Here is a 21,268-nt window from a genome sequence, read left to right as displayed (position 1 = left end):
ATGTTGTTGTGCACTATCTATTATAAAAAGAGAATATTGTTGATTTTTTTCCCAAAATACAGTAGGAGATGCTAATCTCTATTTATACACTCGTGTAAGCATTGTTTGTTTTTCTTACTGTTTTCTTCTTTTAAGCCTATAATTTGAAAATATTTGGATGAATCTAAGACTTTTTATCATTGTCAATAATTGAATTAAAGCTATAGTATGTTACTACATTTAAATTGTTATATGATTAGTTTCTATTATATAAAATTTATAAAAATATATTAACCTGAGACTTCTCTCTGTGAGTGTCAGATTGATTGCCCAAATGGATAACTATTTAAGTGGTATCAAGCTAACATATTCTAACAAAACTTAGAAAATATTCATGGTGATATTGTAGATTTCAACTAAGTTTAATTGAATAATTCATCAGAGTACCTAGTGAGTGTTCAATAATGTTATCTATTATTATAAATAATACTAAAAAAGCATTACACTCAGATAATTGGAGCAGGAAAATAAGATTAAATTATTTTGGTGGCAATATGTAGGATGAATAGGAATCAGAATTCACTGGTAATAAGGGTTCAATTAAAAGGTTATTAGAGGAAGTTATTGATGAGACATGGAGGGGTCAGGTGGCATTTGTAGAATAAAAATATAAAGCTATTAGTAATAAATGCAGATCATAGCAGTAGTAAAATATCTTATAGATGTAAAGCAGTACTCTGGGTTATTCATGGTAGGAAAGATCTGCTTATGATCCCCTTTTTATCAGAGAAATACCAAGATAAAATACCAAAATCAAGACCCTAAAAACTGAACTACTTTACACCCTGAAAAAAACTAACTTATGAAGAACGATGTTGCCTGAACTGCTTAATTCCAGTTTATTAGGGTCGAAATTTGTAATGAATTAATCTTTAGGTTGAGGTGTCCTTTCACCTGCTGATCCAAGCAGGGCAAGAAAAGAATTAGACTGTTATTTCCAAACTTGATAGGAAACCAGTTTTTCTTCTATAGTGATTTATCACTACCTGCTAAGGAATGATTATTTTTACTGTTTATACATGGTCTCTTGGGTGGTTTTCAGTGTTGTTTTGTTTTAACAGATGCATGGTTGAGGGGATAAGCCAGTTCTTTCCAGAGGCCATATAAAATACCCTGTCATTTAATGATTTATGTAACAGTTATGAGCACAGAACTCAGCACAACCAGAGCATACATTCACTGGAGTCCCAGAATAAAATTCAAAAGCAGAATCTGAATCCTCTTAAACTGTTAAGACTCACAGAAACAAGATTTTTGTATGACTAACCCTTCTCCAAAAGACAGATTCATTATCTTAATCTATCACCTATTGCTATGTAATTCAGTTCAACATAATTAGGCCTTCCCTAGTGTAAAAACTCTTTATCAGTTTTCTAAGGGGATGTGAATAAAGTGCACATTGGTTTGAAAAACTTGTGAAGGCAACACATTTAATATAAATTATAAGAAATAAAGAATAGTGATTAAGAGGGTAGCCTTGAAATTGGACAACATTGAGTTCCTATATCTCTTCCTTCTTATCAACCGTGTGACCTAGAAAAATTTATCAATTCTTTACATTTCAGTCTCCTTGACTAAGGAAATAAATATAATAATTCTAACCTCATTGGGGTTTTATACAAATTTAAATGAAAAATAGTGTATAAAATCTCTAGTACAAAGCTTCGCAATAGTGAGTCTTCAAAGAGTTGGTAGCTATTATTTTTTACTTCTCTTAGTAGACAAAAATACTTAAATAATATAGTTGAGTATTACCAGCTGTCATCCCAGACTACAGTTCCATAAACTCTGGAAGATGAGACAAACATACTTTTAAAGGATCAGCCTTTCTGTTGCCTGGTGGTTGAATTAAGAGACATATTATACAGGAGTCATCATTTATGCATGCTGCTCCCTGGGGTCACAATGAATTGGAAGGATCCTGATTTATTACTGTTTATACTCAAAGAGAGTGTATACTTAAAGAGAATCTCTAAGGAAGCGCAATCATTTTGATTAATTTCTTAATTCCTATGTAAAGAACACTATAGTTGTCAAATTTGTTCCTAGAAATTTAAATATAGTATTGAAATATGAATGTACTGTCTACATTTTTATATTTAAAAATGAGTGTTTTAGTCCTTAAAAGAAACTTATACTCCATTTTTAATAGCGTTGTCACTTGTGTCTTTAGAATTCATGTGTCTCATAATGGGACCATTTCCCCACAAGTAGAGATACGTTAGCCTGACCATGACCAAAATGACAAATTTTCTGAGCTAGAACCACCCATATTCATTTCTACTACACATTAACACATGTACTTGTTTAAGTTTAGATAGGAACTTCATGTGTTCAAATTTTGGGTTTTTTTTAAAGCTTAAAATGTTTTATTATAATCATAGTATAAAATGAATCATTATCAAGAAGGTCCAATAATCAGGGAGTGCTTTGGGTGATGAGTTGTAGGTATTAGAATTTTATATTCTAAACTTTAGACAAAAACAAACTATTCTTTATAAAACAAACAAAAAGATCACTTTAGTATCAAATCAAGATTTCCATATGCCCTGTTAAATATGAGATCTTTTAAATTCTACCAAATCCTGAGTTTAAACTATATTTTTCAATATAGTTTACCATTATGACAACTCATCATTATAGTTATTACTAACTAACTTCATAAAACAGGGGAAAAAATTTTATCTCATATTTATATAACAAGATAAATGTGTTCTGCAGAGTTAAAAAAAAAAAAGTTTCCTAGAGCATTCCCTAAGCTAAGTGTCAGCAGTTACCTTTCAAATGCCATGTATGTTACAAAGGACCTAAAAGGTTCATGCAAGGGGCAGGAAAAGAAGATTAGTAAGATTCATTTGAATGTTCAATTTCTTCTGTATCTCTTCTTGAGGTACCATATTTACTTTTTCTCTTTACTTTTATTATTTTACTTTTATCAAGTGTTTTTATTTTTGGAAACAATAATTCTATACATTTTAATAGAATATGTGGAAATATAATAATACAATCTAAAGTTAATTATTTAGCTACCACATTGAATTGTTTGTGCTTAAATTAAATAAGAACTTAGACCATTGTAGTACATAGTAGTCACTCAATAAACATTAACTATATTTAAAATATTCTCATGTAAGTCTCCCAATATATTATAAACAGTCACGTGGGGAATGTAAAGTTAAGTCACGTTGAAAAATATGTACTAAACACTTAAAACTATGTAAAATGCAAGTCAACATAATGTTTAGCTAATGCAGAGACATTAGTAAACTCCTTTCATGAACTCCTTTCATCCAGAGTTCTGTTCTAATATTTGCCTGTATTTTTCTGGTACTGCATTTTTAACTTTAAGCCATGGCACACAATATATTTGGGAAGTTTTAGGCTCTAATTTACTTCTACTACTTCTATTCCTTCCATTTCTACGATCACTGAGCAAGCATATTTCATTTGGTTGTCACTGAAGACTTTGCTCTACGTGCCTAATGTTTAGTTCTCACTTTTTAAATCCTTGTAATGTCTTTGAAAGGTCTCTTATTTTCTTACCATTGATGTTTACTGGAGTGTCTGCCTGCGTATCCACTTTGCACCCCTAGCCAGCAGTGGCTCACCAGGGTAGGCAAGGATGGAAAACTGCATGAAAGACTGAGAGATTCACTGCAGCTGTAGACCCACTTGATGCTATCTTTACCTGAGGGTTGTTGTATTCTTTTGTTTTGTTTTATATTCAGGTAACTCTTATGATAAGGAATATAAATTAGAAAAACTACAGGGAATAACTTTTAAGACATTCAAAGCTAAATGCAGATTGACACGCATATACTGTGTAAATTAAGAATGTTGATTACAAAGGACAGTAGGAAATTTGAAATATTAACAAATGCAGTTTTTGATCCTTGTAATTCTCCTTTATCAGCTACTCTCATATTATTTAAAATCACAACAAAGGAGGCTGAGATTTACAGTCCAAGGACATGAACACAAACCCACAAACACACACTGGTACGAAATTTAAATGATAGCAAATGAGCTTTGAATATATTTTATAAAACTTAAGGAAAAATGATAGCCTTGAAACCCTAGACTTTAAATCAAAAGTTCATAGAAATGGGCAGGAGGTGGTTGAGGGAGAAAAAGTGTTGAGTTTCAGAATAAAAATATAGGAAAATATTCCAATGCAAATACACAGAGTCCCTAAGTTTGGGGAATATTTTAGTAAAAGTGAAAGAACAGTAGAATAAGTCCTAGAAATTTCTTGAGAAAGGTACATACAACCCGCTTGAGTAGGAAAAAAACGGGCTCATTTCCCCACAGGTAGCTCAAGAAGACTACAGAACTTGCCTTGAAGCTCTAGGTCCTGCCTGAAGGGGCCCTTTAGTATCATAGTTGCATAAGCCGAGTCTGATTTTCAGGGACTGGGGCCTGGCAAGTACTTTGCTTCACTGTGTTATAGGTGAAACAGGATTCCCCAAGCCCCTGAAAAAGGGCAGAGATGGTGCTTTTAGACCAAAAGAACTTGTGATTTGCCTAAGAAAGAGGCAACTTGAATAGAAATATTGACCACAGGCCAAGGCAGTTCCAAAAACAAAGCAAAAGATGCTAGTATGAGACAAGAAAGCCCTGGTGAAGTTGACTAAATTGGAGAGAATATCAGTAGGTAGCAGGATAATCTAGGCAACCATCATTCCCTCCAACAGCAGGCCAGGAGCACTTAAGCTGGGGAATGGGCTTCATCTGCCCCTGCCCCACCTAAGTACTTCCCTAGGTGGTACCCAGTACACAGAGTGATTGGGTTAACATAATCAAGTTCAAATCTTAATCATATTGAGTTTAACTTGGATTGGCAAGAATTAGTATTTCATCAGCAGAAATGAGATAAGTAGAATTCAATTTTAGAAAAATAAAGAATATCAAATTTTTGGAGAGGCACATTGGTGCTTATGAAATCCATACTTTCTCCAATTGCTATTGAATATAGCTTTCTAATACTCCTCCATGTCATGCTGTAAAATTATTCTGAGCCTCACTCTCTAGAAGTCAGAATTTCCAGATATTGTGTGTGTTTCATGTTACAGCTCTTAGCTTTCAGAAAAATTTTGGCTCATTTCTTCTTCAAATAGTGAAAATAGTCCTCTAAATTGTATACAAGGAGCACATCTCCTAGGAGAAGAAAAAGTTACATGAAAATATTTTTAAAATGAAAATAAGAAATACTTTATATATTACTTTCATATCAACATGCTTATGGGTATGCTCTGGAACTGTCATCTGTAGTCATGGTTTGGGTCCCACGTTCTCTGGGGGTTTTGTGGTATTACCTCCAAGCAGTGGACTAATATTGCATTTTCTTTTGTGTATGTGCAAACATTGCATTTAGTTTTCCATTTTTACATTTTGCACAGCTCACTGAGATACAATATGAAGTGTTTAATTGCTTATTCCTCAACTGCTGAAGTATATACTTTCATTACAGCTTTAAATTAGATTTAGAATCAAAGTTATTGCTTTTTTAATACACATATGAAGTTATGTACTCCAGAGTTTGTAATAAGTAACAATGTCAATGTATCTGCCAACTAAAATTACTCGAATAGAGCATCTCATTATAAAGACAGAATACCTACCATCTCCCCTGGGGATGTCCTATAAATATTGAGTGGTATTAGACTTACATTTAACATCCAGAAGAGTATACCTTGATTAAACTTGTATGTCTTTAGATAATAGTATGATGTCAAATTATTATGTATATATTTCTGTGGGTTTAAACTACTTTGTCTTCTAAAATAACAGTACTTTGCCTTAGTTCATACATGATAATTAAAAAATCCAAAGACAGTGAAAGAAATTGTCACTTATATTGTATTATTTTGTAGAATTTTTAGTCTCCAAAACTGATTGAAACTTTGTAGTGTCTAGGATCAACTATGCATGAGTAAAGTACTTTCTGTAGAATTAGGTTTTCTGTCCATTTTTACCAGTGTTTGTAAATTCAGTGACTGTATACAATTATCGCTGAGTTAAATTTCCTGCTGCACTCATTAGGTCAGTGAAATATACGCTGTGTGCTGAAATTTAATCTTGTCATATCTTTATCTAGTTAATGACCAGACACTATAGTTAAAAAATGAATAAGAAATTGTTCCTGATTTATAGTCTATGTGCAAGAAAAGTGCTATTAAGTGTATTATAACTAACTATGTGAAGGCACTGGTTAAAACAATTAAGGGAGCAACAAATTCTGGGGAAGCAAAGGAGAACATGATGCCAGATAGAGTCATTTTGGGTGTAACCACATTTTGCAGCTGCTACTCTCTAGACAACCTTAGGAGAGTTACAGTAACTTCCTTCTGCCTCAGTTTCCTCAGTTTGTATAATAGAGCTAGTATTAGTTCCTACATACTAAGGGTTATGATAAATTAAATCAGTAGGTATGATACGGTTAACATGGTGTCTGCCTGGCACATAGTAAGGACTAATAGATGTCACGGGATATTTTAGTTTTCGTTTTTCACTATCTGACCTGAAGGTACAAGTTAGGATATAATCGGGGTAGAGGTGTAGAAGAAACCATTAGCATTAATGCGGTGGTCTAGCAAGACTAATCTGTGCGTCCCCAAATACAGACCCTAGATCACCTGCTTCCAAATTACCCTGTAAAGGAGGAGATGCTTTTTTAAAAATGTACTTCTAAATTCACTGAAAAATTATATTTCTAGACGTCGTCAAGGCAGAAATACTGGTGGTTAAGACTTGGAATTTTGGTTTTTCACGATTGTCCCATGACTCTCATGCTTGCCTAAAAGTGAAAACCACTAATGCAGACTATTAAAAACACCAAATATAAAACTCCAGAGACTATCAGCACTTAGAACTCAGGAAAAGGAAAAGCAGCCCAGCAGAGTATGAGGTGTAGCCGCCGAAGTAGATGGAGAAAACAATACAAGAAAGCAAAAATTTTAAGAAAGCTCACAGTTGCCTGTCTCCAACTCTTATTCTGCAGTTCTCTCCTTGAAAAACATAAGCATTTCAGGCATAGACAAAAATAATATAAATATAATTTGTATATATGTTACCAATCTAAAGAAACAGACATCACCTGAGTAAAGTCTGTTGTTATCCCCCCACAATTGCATCTTCTCCTCTGGATGCTCTTCTAACCCATGTGACCAGTATGTTAAACATACTATTTACTATTTTCTGCATTTCTTTATACTCTAATACATATCTATGCATCCCTTTTCAAAATTCATATTTTGAATTTAAATTTTTTAATATGTCTGCTTTAAAGTTAATTTTAGCTCAATATTACTTTTGTGAAATCCACCCATGATGATGTATTATAGCTTAGGTTCATTTTTTCATGCTATATTTTGAATTATATTTTATGAAGAGTCTACAGTTTGATTATTCTATCTCTTACTGATGTTCAGATCATTCTCTGTGTTTTCTATGCCATGAATATTCCTGCTTGCGGTGTACACAAGTTTATCTGTTCTCATTGTAATATTGTTTTTATTGCCAAATTGCTCTTCATACTTATACCAATTTACATACTTATCAAGACTATATTTTTAGAAGACAGTTTTCCATAGGTCTCTTGCTTTCTTGCATTTTGTATGTGCAGAGGCACTGCCTTTTTTATCCAGCCTATCTTTTCAAGGTTATTTGCATAGCAGACATCCTTAGAATATAGAAACCTCCCCTAGAGCAGAGGGAAAGCCCATTTAACGTTTAGTATAATACACATGTCTCTTTTAGGCAACGGTTGGACTGGCTTGGGTACTGTCAGTTATAAAACACTAAGGTCTCTTAAGCTCAGGGTCCTACAGAGGTGATACAAACAGAAGGCGTGTGCAAAATCCAACTGGGCACTTCTGCGTCACCCTGCAGGAATTGGGAGGCAAAGGGAACCAGTTGAAGGTAAAGCTTATGCTGTATGTGTTGTGAATCCTTTTCTCTGACCCAGGAGTCTGGATTCTTCTGCTGGTACCCATTATACTGTTGCAGGCTAACTTCTTAGCTTGTAAGTGGACTAACATCTTAGCCATCCACTCTCCCTCGCTCCAGGTTCTTGACAGGTATAGAGGCTCATTGTTATATATTTACAACAAACCTTAATGTTGTTATCTTTATATGCTTTTGTTTATCTGGGAAATAATATTGTGGTTTTAATTTTCACTTCCTTGATTCAAGGTGAGGCTGAGACTTTTCTCTAATTAGTTATTTGGGCTTTTTCATTTATGAAATACCTGTTCCTATTAGGCACATTTTGCTATTGAATTTTTTTTCTTATTTAGTTATGAGTTTTTAATATATTCTGATCAACTATTTGTTCTAAATATTTTTTCCAAACCTCTGCCTTTATTTTACCTGTCTAATGGGGAGTGCTAATGAGAAGAAATTTTTATGCTAAAATTTTAAATTTAATATTAATTTCAATTTAAAATTGGCGAATCTATCAATCTTTTCCTTTACTAATTGTGCTTTTCTATTCTGTTTAAGAAAGTAACACCTTACCTGGGGTCACAATGACGTTCTTCTGTGTTTTTTCTAAATGATTTAACTTTTGCCTTTTAAATTTAAGTATTTGGGCCCCTTGAGACTGCATTTGCTTTATAAGATATGCAATAGGGATCACATTCATGTATTATTTTATATATCAATACAATTGAATGGATATATGGTATATATTTTCATGTCTTCCATGTGAACAACCCCACAAATACGTGTATGGGCCTTCTGTTCCATTTCTGTATTTGTCTAATCATGTGCTAACAGCACATACTTGAGATTTTCATTTCCAGAAATATAGCAGGTTAGGCTGTATAATTAGGATTAACTCACCCCTAGAAAAGAAGCAAATATGTAAATATATGAATATATGTACAAATTAACATGTATAGTGCGTGTGCACACACATAGATAGATAGATAGATAGATAGATAGATAGATAGATAGACAGATCGATCGATCGATCTATATATATCTCCTTTAGGTAAAAATCTAAGGGACAATGGAAAATCAAAGTAATAAATGGGATTTCCCACCCAAATTGCTTTTACCCTCAGTTATTAACCAACCCAGACTTGAACTTTGATTCTTATAGTTTGGCAGTGGTGAGGCAGACAGGAATAAAAACCCAAGGGCTGCCAAGGGATCATCTCCACTTTAATCTGTGACACCAAAGGGTTTCATATTCAGAGTAAAAGTGAACCACACTATTGATGCCCCTAGGAGCACGTCAGAAACAAAGGTATATCTCTAATGGAATATAACTTTGTCCTAGGCCCCAAAGAACCCCCAGCAGCAGTATTTTTAATCACATGATCAACACACAGTTAAAAACACCACGAACATTATCATATAATTCTTTTAATTTCAGGCTGGACAGCAGCGATGGTGGGAACAGGAGATTAAAATAAATGGAAATATTCAGAAGGGAGAATTAATTACATATAATTTGACTGAGCTAATTAAACCGGAGGCTTATGAAGTCCGACTAACTCCTCTCACCAAATTTGGCGAAGGAGATTCAACAATTCGTGTCATCAAATATAGTGGTAAGTAGCTTTTCATTTAAAAGTATTTATTTTCATACTAAATTTTCTAGAAGGTTGTAACTATCTACCAAATTTAGATACAAAATAAAATTTAGGATATTGACCTTCTGTGTCATTAGCCAAATAACAAAAAAGTCCCACAATACTTAATCATCATAAATTCTAATATTTTATTATAAATGTACAGATACAAAAAAATGCCTAATTAACATTGAACCTAGGTGATTATGTCAGCCATGCCTTGTTATTTTCTGTCTCATAGTTATGATGCAGTATGTCTACATTTTTTTCAAATTCTTGATTTTAAAATTTCTATCATTAAGAAGTTAGGAAATGTGATTGAAATTTAAATTTGTTCATTTTTTAGAGGAGTTTTAAGTTTACAGAAAATTGATAGGCAGTGTAGAGAGTTCTTGTGTATGCCCTCTCCCTGTCACAGTTTCCTCTGTTATTAACGTGTTACGTAGTGTGGCACATTTGTTACAATTGATTAACAAACATTGATACATTATTAAAGTCAATGGTTTACATCGGAGGGTCATTATTTGTGTTGTACAGTTTTATGGATTTTGACAAGGGTGTCAAGTTTTTATCCACCATTACAGTATCATATAGAATATTTTCACTGCTCTAAAATTTTTCTGTACTCCACCTATGTATCCTCTACCCCTCTTCCAACCCTGACAACCAGTGATCTTGCATCTATAGTTTTGCCTTTTCCAGAACGTCACGTAGTTGGAATCATACAACATATAACATTTCCAAACTGATTTATTGTACTTAGCAATAGACTTTTAAAGCTTTTCCATATCTTTTTGTGGCTAGATAGCTCATTTGGTTTTATTGTTGCGTATAGGTGTATACCAATTTATAGGTGTACCACAGTTTGTTTATCTGTTCACCTACTGAATGACATCTTAGTTGTTTTGGGGATTTTTTTGGTCATTTTTTTCTTGTAGATCACTAATGTTAATGTGTATATATTAGTGATAGTTTGACTTTATAAACAATTTATATTTAATATTTCTTTACTGTTTATGTCCTACTTAAACAAAACTAGAAAATAGTGCAAAACTGTGAAAAAAGTTGATCAAAAATATTATAATAGTCCGAATAGAAATAATGGTGATTAGATATGATATTATTTTTAATATATACCTGACAGATTAATATTTTATCAGTTGAAATTTACATGCATTTTTTCAGTTGAAATTTATAACATTCAAAGAGTAGCTCTAAAATCGTCAGTGTATTTTTCAAGGTTGAATAAATCACTGGCAAAATATTTCATATGTGTTTCATTACATCAGTGGAATATTATTCTTTTTATTATTGATAATTAAGGCTTCAGTTAAAAAGATAATAGAATGAGGTTTTTTGCAGGTGAGTTCTCCATTCTGTTTAGCATTGAGTATATTTTTCAGAGGGAAGAAACAGTGAATACTGTCAAAAGTAAAAAATAAGGTGAAATTATTAAAAACTCAGAGTTGTGAAGTCACTTTTCTTCGCTCTCATCAACCAGAGTACACATTGGGCGTGACACATTCAATTTTCATTTAAAAATTGAAATATATAATGTATAGTGGAATAAATATTCATACAAGACCAAGGAATGTAAAAGCATTAGCATTACTGTGTATATTTTCTTAAATATGATTCTTTTAAAAATGTACATTTTTATGTTAGTGCTATAAACATTAGTGCAGAATAACAATTGTTATTCTATAATCACCTTCATGATTCTATCGAGCAAGCAACTAGATAACATACCAGTATATTTTTCTAACTTTTTAGTGTCATACGTTTTTATGAAATATGAACTATCTCCTCCTAATTAATGCTCATGCTCCCTGCCCCTGGTTGTAAAACTGTAAACTATGTGATAAGGAGGGCCATTGGAAACCATGCGTTAATATCCATTCCTTTCAAAGATGAAGATATTAAGACCCAGAAAGTTTCAGTGTCCTGTAGAGTTAAACAACTATGAAATGACTAACGCTGACTAAAACTAAGGCTCATTCCTCCATGACAGAAATCTTTACCTATTTGCTAAGTTTAGAAATTATTAGAACTTGTCTTACAGAGATATAGAAAAAAATCTTCATAAACTCAGTAGTTCTTATTGAAAACTCTGAGGTAACAAACTGAAATGAAAAATAAATCTGGAAAATAGATATTATGTTTAGTTCCAACTTTATATGTTAGGCATGCTTATTAAAATCTTAAACATTTTAATTAAAAATTACTTTTATGTACTATGGATTTGAGTAAAGTATACTTTAGTATATATAAGCATATAATGTATATAGGCATCTATAAAAAATTAGACATGCTAGTTTGAAAGAAGAAAAATACTCAGTGCAATATTTTGAATTTAGAAGGGAAAATTTTCATAAGATTAATTGTATTTATAGTGAATTTGGTGACTAAAATAGTGTAGGAGAAGTCTCAAAATTCAGTCTGGTCAAAGGTTACATGTAGCTGTGACATTTCTTAGAACTAAATTATAATTCAAAGATGCTTCTTTCAAAGACAATATATAAAAATTGTAATTTTATATTATTCTAATTATGAAATAATTTTAATTTTTAACAGTTAATTTTCAAACTAAATTATACTGATACCTTGCAAGAAAGGGAATTATTTTTTTCTGCACTTCAGTGAAACTAATAAGTATATAGTCCCTTCTCTGTGTTATTAATTTCATAATTTGCAATGGGGAATGCACAATTAGAACAGTTAAAATAATGGGAATAGTCTGTCTTCTCAATGTAGAAATAGTAAAAAGTAATTTGAGAAACTGATCACTTTGTTAAAATTGATCTCAGTGTACTAAATTTAACAATTATATTTGAACATGCTTCATGCATGTGTGTGCATTCTTGACTATCATATTTTACTAGTATGTCCAAGTTTAACAAAAGTGGTTAATGGCAAGCACTAGAAGTCAACAGCACTCTTCTGGTACACAAAGACGCAAATGCACTGCTTAGCATTTGAAAACTCTGTGTGTGTGTGTGTGTGTGTGTGTGTGTGTGTGTAAGGTAATTAAAGCAGCATCAAAGTAGCTATTTGTTTTGGGACACACATAATGACATGATATGAGGATTGCTTCAGTTTCATACATACGATGTTTTTTCATCAGAAGCAGATAACAGCAAAAAAAAACTAGAGTGTAATCTCTGTTGGATAATTGCATTCATTGTTAAAACATCTAGATTATAGGTTGTCAGCCTGTTTTGATTTCTCGGTTTTGTTGAGCACTGGTTAAGATATAAAAGATCAGCAACTCCATTCCTTGGAAAATGAACAAATCCCACATGCTATTTAGCATTGATCTTTTGGGTACTTTCAGGCTGTTATTGCTGAGCTCCAAAGTAGATTCTATTCAATCCTCTAGAACAAAATGGATTGCAGATATAATTCTCCGTGGCCACAGTGGGGAAGATCATTAAGTTTTGGTTAGGCACTATAAGACACTGATTAGACTTTTATTTACGAAAGACATTCAAACCATGCTAACATTACTTTTTCGCTTTTCTTGTAGCTCCTGTTAATCCTCATTTGAGTAAGTATATTTTGACTTTAAAAATGGCACTGTATTTGACAATTAAGAAAAATAGAAAATGCATAAACATACAAAGATTATTTAGCAACTGTTCAAATTTGGTTTGAAATAGAATGGCTTAGAAATAGTAACACTGGCATTAATTGTAAATTTTAAATTTCAAAGGATATGAGTGTAAAGACAAATAGTTTAATGTTGACAATTGACTCTTCCTACATATGCAGCCATTTCCCCAATGTGCTTAACATTTGTTATTTGTGTAACTGTAGTTTATTTGTTTCTTTTGTGGCATTGTATATTATTTGTATTGCTGTTATTTGTTTCTTTAAGTTTCATTCTTTGATTTCTACATTCCACTCATGAAATGTTATATTTACTTAGAAAGTTGGTATTTGAGTGGTTTAATGGAGATTTTTCATGGATCATTATTCTATATCCCAATCTTATATGTAGGAAAAGATAATCTGAGCATCTCCTCTTGATAACATTTCATTTTAAAATTAGGAATTGATTTTTGTCTCCTATTTTGTGTCTAGCAATATATTGTTCTTGTCTAACAAAAGAAGAAAGAGCCACCTTAATACTCTTCCTCCTATCCATTCAACATTCTCGATTTCCTATACTTAGTGGAGAAAATGTCCAAATCTTTTTTCTCATTTTACCGTTTTCTCTTTTCTGCAATGGCCTTTAACTGATTATGTAACAAGGACCAAACTACGTAACCTCTGTTCTTGCTGTATTTCCTACCTATGATCCTCTTTCACTCTGCTTTTACATATCCAAATAGTAATACTGAATATTTTTATAGATCTTTATTGTTCACGTCTTGCTTCAATGCGTAAAATTTCATTTAGTGATCACAATGACCCTTTCATGTGAATATCATTATCAACTCTTTGAGGTTCATTTTTCTTATAGTATTTCACACAAATGCTTCTTCCTCCACTAATTATTCCCTCATTTTGATTTTCCATAGCAATTTATCTTCATCTATGTGGAAGCTATTTTTGATTTTCTTATATCCTCCAGTAGACTGTAAACTACTTAAGAACTCAATCTGTTTCTAATTTCTTTCTACATCTCACTATCTTTGTGTCTGTCATGGCATCCCAGGTTTAGCAGGTGTTCAATGATCATTTGTTAAAAGAACAAATACATGACAGTTTCAGGATGAATTAATGGCATAAATCAGGTTCTCCCTGGCTTCTTTCCAGGGTACTGTTGCTAATTAGTTACTGTATTGATTATTTGAAGCCAGAAGTGTGCCCTAAAGATGCACAATATTTATTGGAATTCGATTGCTTCCTTTAGAAGCTTGGATCCTTTAGGTCATAGTTACCAACTTCTCTTCCTCAGCAAGCATTTTGCATGTACTAAAACGCAAATCCAAACGATGCATTACATTTTCTATTTTTAAAGTAATTTCCTGTATAACCAAAAATTTGGTTCTGTACCAAAAATTTCCATTGGCTATGTGGTTTTTGATTTTTCAATGAATAGTCAACATGGTAGAATATGAGAGTTGTTTAGAAAAAGGACTTTTGAGTAATTATTACATAATGATTTCTCTAAGTTATCAAGAGTAATTCTTTTTGTTATCGACAGTCACATACATTTCTTTACTTATTAGTTGATTTCTTTAACCCTTATTATTTCCTCTAGGTTCCAAACACATATAAGAACAATGTCAAACAAAGCCATTCACTATAGATTCAGGCTCTCAATAACCTAGCTAGACATTATTCAGTAAGAGAGGAAAATATGACCTTCTTTTACACGTTGGCCTGTTTTATTTTAGATTTTTGCTATAGAAAGTTAATTTTCTTTACCTTAGACTACTTTTACTTACTTTTCTTAAATGCTAGAGTATTTTAAATTTTTGTCATTTATTTTCAAGATAGAATTTACATACAATAAAATTCACCTTATTTTGTGTATACTTCTGTAAAAAGTGTTGACCAGTTTAAGCAGTTATATAACCATCACAAAGTTGCATCCCCCCTAAAATTTCCCTGTGTTGCTTTGTAATTAAGCCTCCCTACACCCCAGCCCCTGGAAAACTTGTTTTCTGTTATTGTGGTTTTGCTATTATATTTAATTAGTTACAACATATTTAATATTTAGTCTCCACAGTTTATTAAAAGGTACCTTCCCAGTAATGATATTGTTAATGGAGTTGAACCTAAAATGAAAATTAAGCAGTTCAGTGAAAAAAATCTGAGAAAAAAAATGTAATTAAAAACATTAAATATTTCTATTATAATTCTGTTATTTCTTAAAATAAAGAAAATGATGCCAAATCTTACTTCTTATATGTTATTTACACATGTGTGTAATAAATTCTTAAAATACTATTTAGCAATATTTCTTCCAAAAAAGATGATTTTTTTGATAATAAAGTTTAAAAATGGTTTGAATATATGTTGGCTTACATATAAATTATAGTTTATTTGAAACATCTTCTTAATAGGATAAAATAACTTCAGGAATATATTGGAATATAAATTACACTTAATATGATAATAAGTGTGATATGAGGCTGTATATCTTAGCAACAAATCAAACCACTCTTAAATGATCTTTTGCATTTTATCAGCTTACATAGCTTTTAAGTGAATTTATTTATCCTAAATATGCACTTCCAAATTATTTATATGGAGTAAGTCCATGAAATTTTGTCATAGTCTGGCTCTTCATTAGACTCAAAAAACTTCTGTCTTAAATTTAAAAGAGAAAGTCTTTCTATTTAGAGGTTTTTGTTTTTAATCTTTTGATTGAAATTTTTAACTGAAAGGAAAGATGATTAGTCATCAGGAGAACCATATTGTCCTCCAGGTCCATTCATGTTATTGCAAATGGCAGGATAATCATTTTTAAGGCTTAATAATATCCCATTGTATATATCTGCCACAATTTCTTTATCCATTCATCCATTACTGGACACTTGGATTGTTTCTGTTTCTTGCCTATTGTAAATACTGCAGTGAACATGTGAGTGCACATATCTCTTTGAGGTATTCATTTCATTTCCTTTGGTTATATATTCTTTAAGAGGTATTGCTGGATAATATGGTAGTTCTGTATTTAGGTTTCTTTTTAGGAAACTTCATACTGTTTTCCATAATAGCTGTACCAATTTACAGTCCCACCAATAGTATACAAGCATTATACTTATAGTTTTGATTACTGTATCTTTGCAATATATTTTAAAATCAGTAAGCATGGTGTCTCTGGCATGGTTCTTCTTCCTCATAATTGTAATGGCAATTTGGGGTCTTTTGTGTTTCCATAAGAATTTTAGGAATTTTTTTTCTATTTCTATAAAAAAAAATAAATGCCACTAGTATTTTCATAGGGATTGCATTCAATATATAGATCACTTTGTGTAGTATAGATATTTTAACAGTATTAATTCTCCCAATCCACGAATACGAGACATCTTTCCATTTATTTCTCTCTTTAATTTTTTTCATTAATGTTTTGTCATTTTCAATGTCTTTCATCTCTTTGGCTAAGTTTATTCCTAAGTATTTTATTCTTTTTGATGCCACTGAAAATGAGATAGTTTTCTTAATTTCTTTTTCTGATAGTTCATTGTTAGTGCACAGAAACACACAGGTTAATTCAGGGCCATGACCCCAACTTCATGGGCTCCACTCCCAGAAATATCTGATAAATCTAACCCATTGCAGGTGAAAAAAAAATGAGAGTCTTTATTATTTAGATGTTTATATCTTTATGAATTGCAGGGAATCTGTAATCAGTTTTGACTTCATTATTTACTAGCTGAAATTAGCCAAAGCTTTCTCCTACGTGAGCCTCGTGAATTAGTATTTTTGTATTTTCATAGAATTCTTATGTCTGAATGAAATAATATAAACTTTTTTTTTTCAACTAAGGATAATTTTAATTGTGTATCTACTGGAGATTATAATCTCCATTATTTACTACCGTGGTTCAAGCAGGGTCCATCCCAGTAAGAAAACCTTTTGGTACCTAGAAACATTGCTACCACCCTCACTTCGGGGACACTTAAGGAAAGCTTTCTCTGAACTTGTTGTTGGGTCTGAACTCTGCGTGTGGCTGGCACTCCAAGAAACCCCAGTCCTTCAACAGGGCTGTCATAAAGTCTTTCATTAGTTTATTTCAAGTGAATTTCAAGCATCTGGCAAACCCACATTCAAATAAAGTATGAAAGATAACTAGTTTTTAAAAATAATTTGCCATTATCTTCCCCTAATTAAACTTCCATTTGTGCAAATGGGTATATGTGAGAGCATCTCCAAACATGGTGTGAAAAATTGTAACATCAAGGTATGCAGCTTTAAACTGCTGTCAGGTAGATATAAAAAATCTTTTTCTAATTAACAGTTTTGTTTGGATTTTTTCTATACTTGAACAATGAAAGTTGGGGAAATTCTTCAGCCAGAATTTAAGCATGCATTGTATTCTTTAATTTCAATTATGTGGATATTTCAGAGGAAAATGTTTTGGATTTAAGTTATTAAACAAGAGACTGATCTACATATCAAGATTATTTTTCATTTTCATTAAAATTGAAATAGTTTAGACGTAATCTTGTACATTTTTTTGGCTATGGTGCCATTATTGCAGTCTTGCGTTATTATTGCTGTATAATGTTTCAAGTTTTTCTTATAAGAATGTTGCAATGTTTGTATTCACTTAATTTATTTTTAATTATTTTAATTAAAATTTGTCAACAGGAGAATTTCACTGTGGATTTGAAGATGGTAACATTTGTTTGTTCACCCAAGATGATACAGACAATTTTGATTGGACAAAACAAAGTACTGCAACAAGAAATACAAAATATACTCCTAACACTGGACCTAATGCTGATCGTAGTGGATCCAAAGAAGGTATGAGGGTATGAAATGTTGTGTTCATAACAATCGCACTCCAGCCTTGGACTTTTAGAAATGCCATTAATATGAAATGCCAGAGAATGTTTAGCTATAGATTTGAAGATTTTGGAATAAAACATGAAATTTTTTTGCACCATATCAATAATTCAGATATTTCCAAAGTTTGTAATCATTAATTTTCACTCAGAACTCACTGGCATCTATGGAGAAATTAAGAATTTTTTTTTAATAATTCAAAACTCAAATTCCAATTTTGTCTTGTTTTTATACATTTTAAATAACTTCTTTATGTAGATTATTTATTCTTTATATTATGTTTGCATATATAGATTTTATAAATGAGATGTAGACTCTCCTATCAATCTTCACTTTGTATGAAAACTCTATAACTTCTGTGATTTTAAATTTCATGTCACCTAATAACAATGTGCTTACACATTTTATTTTGTCTTTTTGAAGGCTTTTATATGTACATTGAGACATCTCGACCCAGATTGGAAGGAGAAAAGGCTCGACTTCTCAGCCCTGTTTTCAGCATAGCTCCCAAAAATCCTTATGGACCCACGAACACCGCATATTGTTTCAGCTTCTTTTATCACATGTATGGACAACATATAGGTGAGATGGAAGAATGACTATGTTTTTTCTAAAGTAAATCATAACTCCGAAGAGAAAGGTTCACAAGCACATAGCATGAAATCAATTTTAGTCAAAGAATATTACGTTGACTTTTAAATGGCTTACCTGCAAATTGCAAAATAAGATGCTAAGAATGTTCCCCCCGTCATGTCCTGATTTCCCAAATTTAGATTAGAATTTGAAATTCGGGTGCATTACCTACTTCTGCTGGAATCCTAATTCAGGCAGACCATCAATAGGTTAAATTCTTTATGAGATCTTCTTGGGCATTAACACCAGTATAATTTACGTTGTTTCTTTCCAAAGAAATTTTCTTGAATAATGACTCAATGTATATTAATGACCGTGAAAAGAAGTATTGCCATATTTGGAAGACAAGTGCTTTTAGCAGTATCTACACATCTGGAATATTGGCGATAGCTTCTTGTTTACAAAGTATGCCTAACACACCTAGTAGGATTTAAGAACATCCTTGATCCTGAAAAACATACAAAGATGAAGACACACTTCCTGCCTTTAGAGACCTTAAGAGTAACAGAGGCTAAGATGAGTCCATACACAATCATGCTAAACAGAATACCACATAACCTCAAGAAAGAACCTAACGGACTTGTCAAGGTTGTGGGGGGTGGGGAGGCGGGGGCGCGCGGAATGGAAGGAATTCATACAGGTCTGCAATTCTTTATGTGCATTTCTAAAATCAAAAAGAAAAAACACAAAATCGTTTTAATGTAATTATTTGGCAACACATGCTAGCCTGATCTACATGTGTTAGAATATATGGCCTGAATTGATATGAACCCGTGTATAGTCTTTATTTATCCAGATGAGTGTGAACATATGTACTGTGTGCAGCAAAAATATTACTATGTTTAATTATCTCCTTTCTTTCCTGGGGATGTCGCGTAATATACAAGACATACATTCCTTTAACTTTCTAAAATAAGACAAAATTCTGAATGGTGAAGCATATCTAGCTCCACAGAGCTTGGCAAGGGATTGTGCATCTCTGTCTATTTGGAGGATAAGGCAGTGCTTTGGGACAAAGGGAAATGTTTCTCTGTGAAAGAAGGGTACATTTTCAACAGACAGAGATAAGCATAGGGAAGATTAAGGCACTGGTAATGAGGAAGTAAAATGCAGGGTGTGAGGATAACATTGTGTCAATATGAATTTAATAAAACTAAAAATATAAATATTTTCATATAAATTAATAAAATGATGCACAAGCTATATACCAGCTCCTATACTTATTTAAGTGAAGTAAACCTTTGAATAAATTTATAAAAAGGAGCATCATTACCCATCTTTTATAATTGAGAAAACTGAACCTCAGTGAGTTTGTATGAATTACAAGTAACTGGTTATGCTGGTGTTCAGATTTATAGCCAACATTATTAACTGCTGTTCTTCACAGTGGAGCCGTAGGTGACAAGCCAGCAAAGAAAACACTTGTGCAGCAAAAAAATGCCCTCAACGTAAAGTCAGGAAACCTGGGTGAGAATTTGGTTGTAGCAGTCGGACACCGTAAGAATTTACAGAAGTCCCTTAAAATGTCTGGCTCTTGGTCTCCTCATCTGTAAAGTAGGAATAATCATTCCTATTTCAGAAACTTGTAGTTCAAGTTAAATGAGATAACAAATCTATCAGTTAGTAGACACTCATGATCTTAGGTTACTTTGAATTTCAAAGAGCAGCAGTATTAGCAATAATAAAGTAATGGCTAATATTTATGAAGTACTCATAATGGAGCAGGACACGATTCCTAACACGTGATGGATTATTTCTCTTAATTTTCACAATAAACATTTGCACTCTTTGAAAGAGTTATTCTGTTTTATAGAAAAGGAAACCAAAATACAGAAAATTTTACTTACCATTCCCATCATATCATAACTGATAAGTACTGAAGCCGAAATACTTATCTGGGAAGCTGGACACATCGGTTGCCTGCTTCTCCACTTTGTAGGGAGACCTTTGCAATGTTGTGAGAGCTTAGATATTTAGTAGTCGCGCTGGAGGTATTACAGACTTTGAGCAGACAACAAGCATAGTGAGATCTGTGATTTGGGAAAATAAATCTTATAAGGGTGGGTAACATTATTAAGAAACATAATATAGACTGGAAAAGCAGTTAGAAAGCTGTGAAAATTGTCATGAGTTCACTCCAGCCTAAACTGTGAAAGGAAATACAACTCCACACAATTGCCAAACCATTTTATTGTGAGATTACTCTCAGTTAGCACAGCTCTAATTCTCCCCTTGAGTTGATGAGGTATGATTTTACTTACTCTCTCTTTTGAATATATTTCATGGACTTTTTTTCTTCTGATTTACCTTGGAGCAGGCATATTTAAAATGGTTTTTAAATAAATAATTCCAAGATCACTATTTTTAATTACTTTAATGAGTAAACTCTCTATTTACCTTATTTTTGAGGCTGGCTTCCTTAGAGCTCCCTCTCAAACTTGACGCATCTTTATGCTGAGTCCCCAGATAATTTCAATATACTTTTCACAGTTGTTATTCTTATACACTTTACTGTCAATGAATGTCCACTTGTTCTGCTAGTTTTA

At 32.3% G+C, this 21,268-nt stretch overlaps 1 protein-coding gene across 1 annotated transcript in view; it reads left to right on the top strand.

The window, feature by feature from the left end:
* The window catches only part of MDGA2 (MAM domain containing glycosylphosphatidylinositol anchor 2), a 777,847-nt gene that overhangs the window by 722,228 nt on the left and 34,351 nt on the right, over positions 1-21,268 (top strand). Inside the window, exons 11-14 of the mRNA XM_057722267.1 lie at positions 9,422-9,599; positions 13,147-13,167; positions 17,892-18,047; positions 18,513-18,671. Of these exons, the coding sequence (XP_057578250.1) occupies positions 9,422-9,599; positions 13,147-13,167; positions 17,892-18,047; positions 18,513-18,671 (514 nt within the window). The remainder of the gene's footprint in view (positions 1-9,421; positions 9,600-13,146; positions 13,168-17,891; positions 18,048-18,512; positions 18,672-21,268) is intronic.

Source organism: Hippopotamus amphibius, chromosome 2, assembly GCF_030028045.1.
Source record: "Hippopotamus amphibius kiboko isolate mHipAmp2 chromosome 2, mHipAmp2.hap2, whole genome shotgun sequence".
Lineage (NCBI taxonomy): Eukaryota > Metazoa > Chordata > Mammalia > Artiodactyla > Hippopotamidae > Hippopotamus > Hippopotamus amphibius.
The sequence above is the reverse complement of the archived record's forward strand: the minus strand, read 5'-3'. Positions and strand labels throughout refer to the sequence as shown.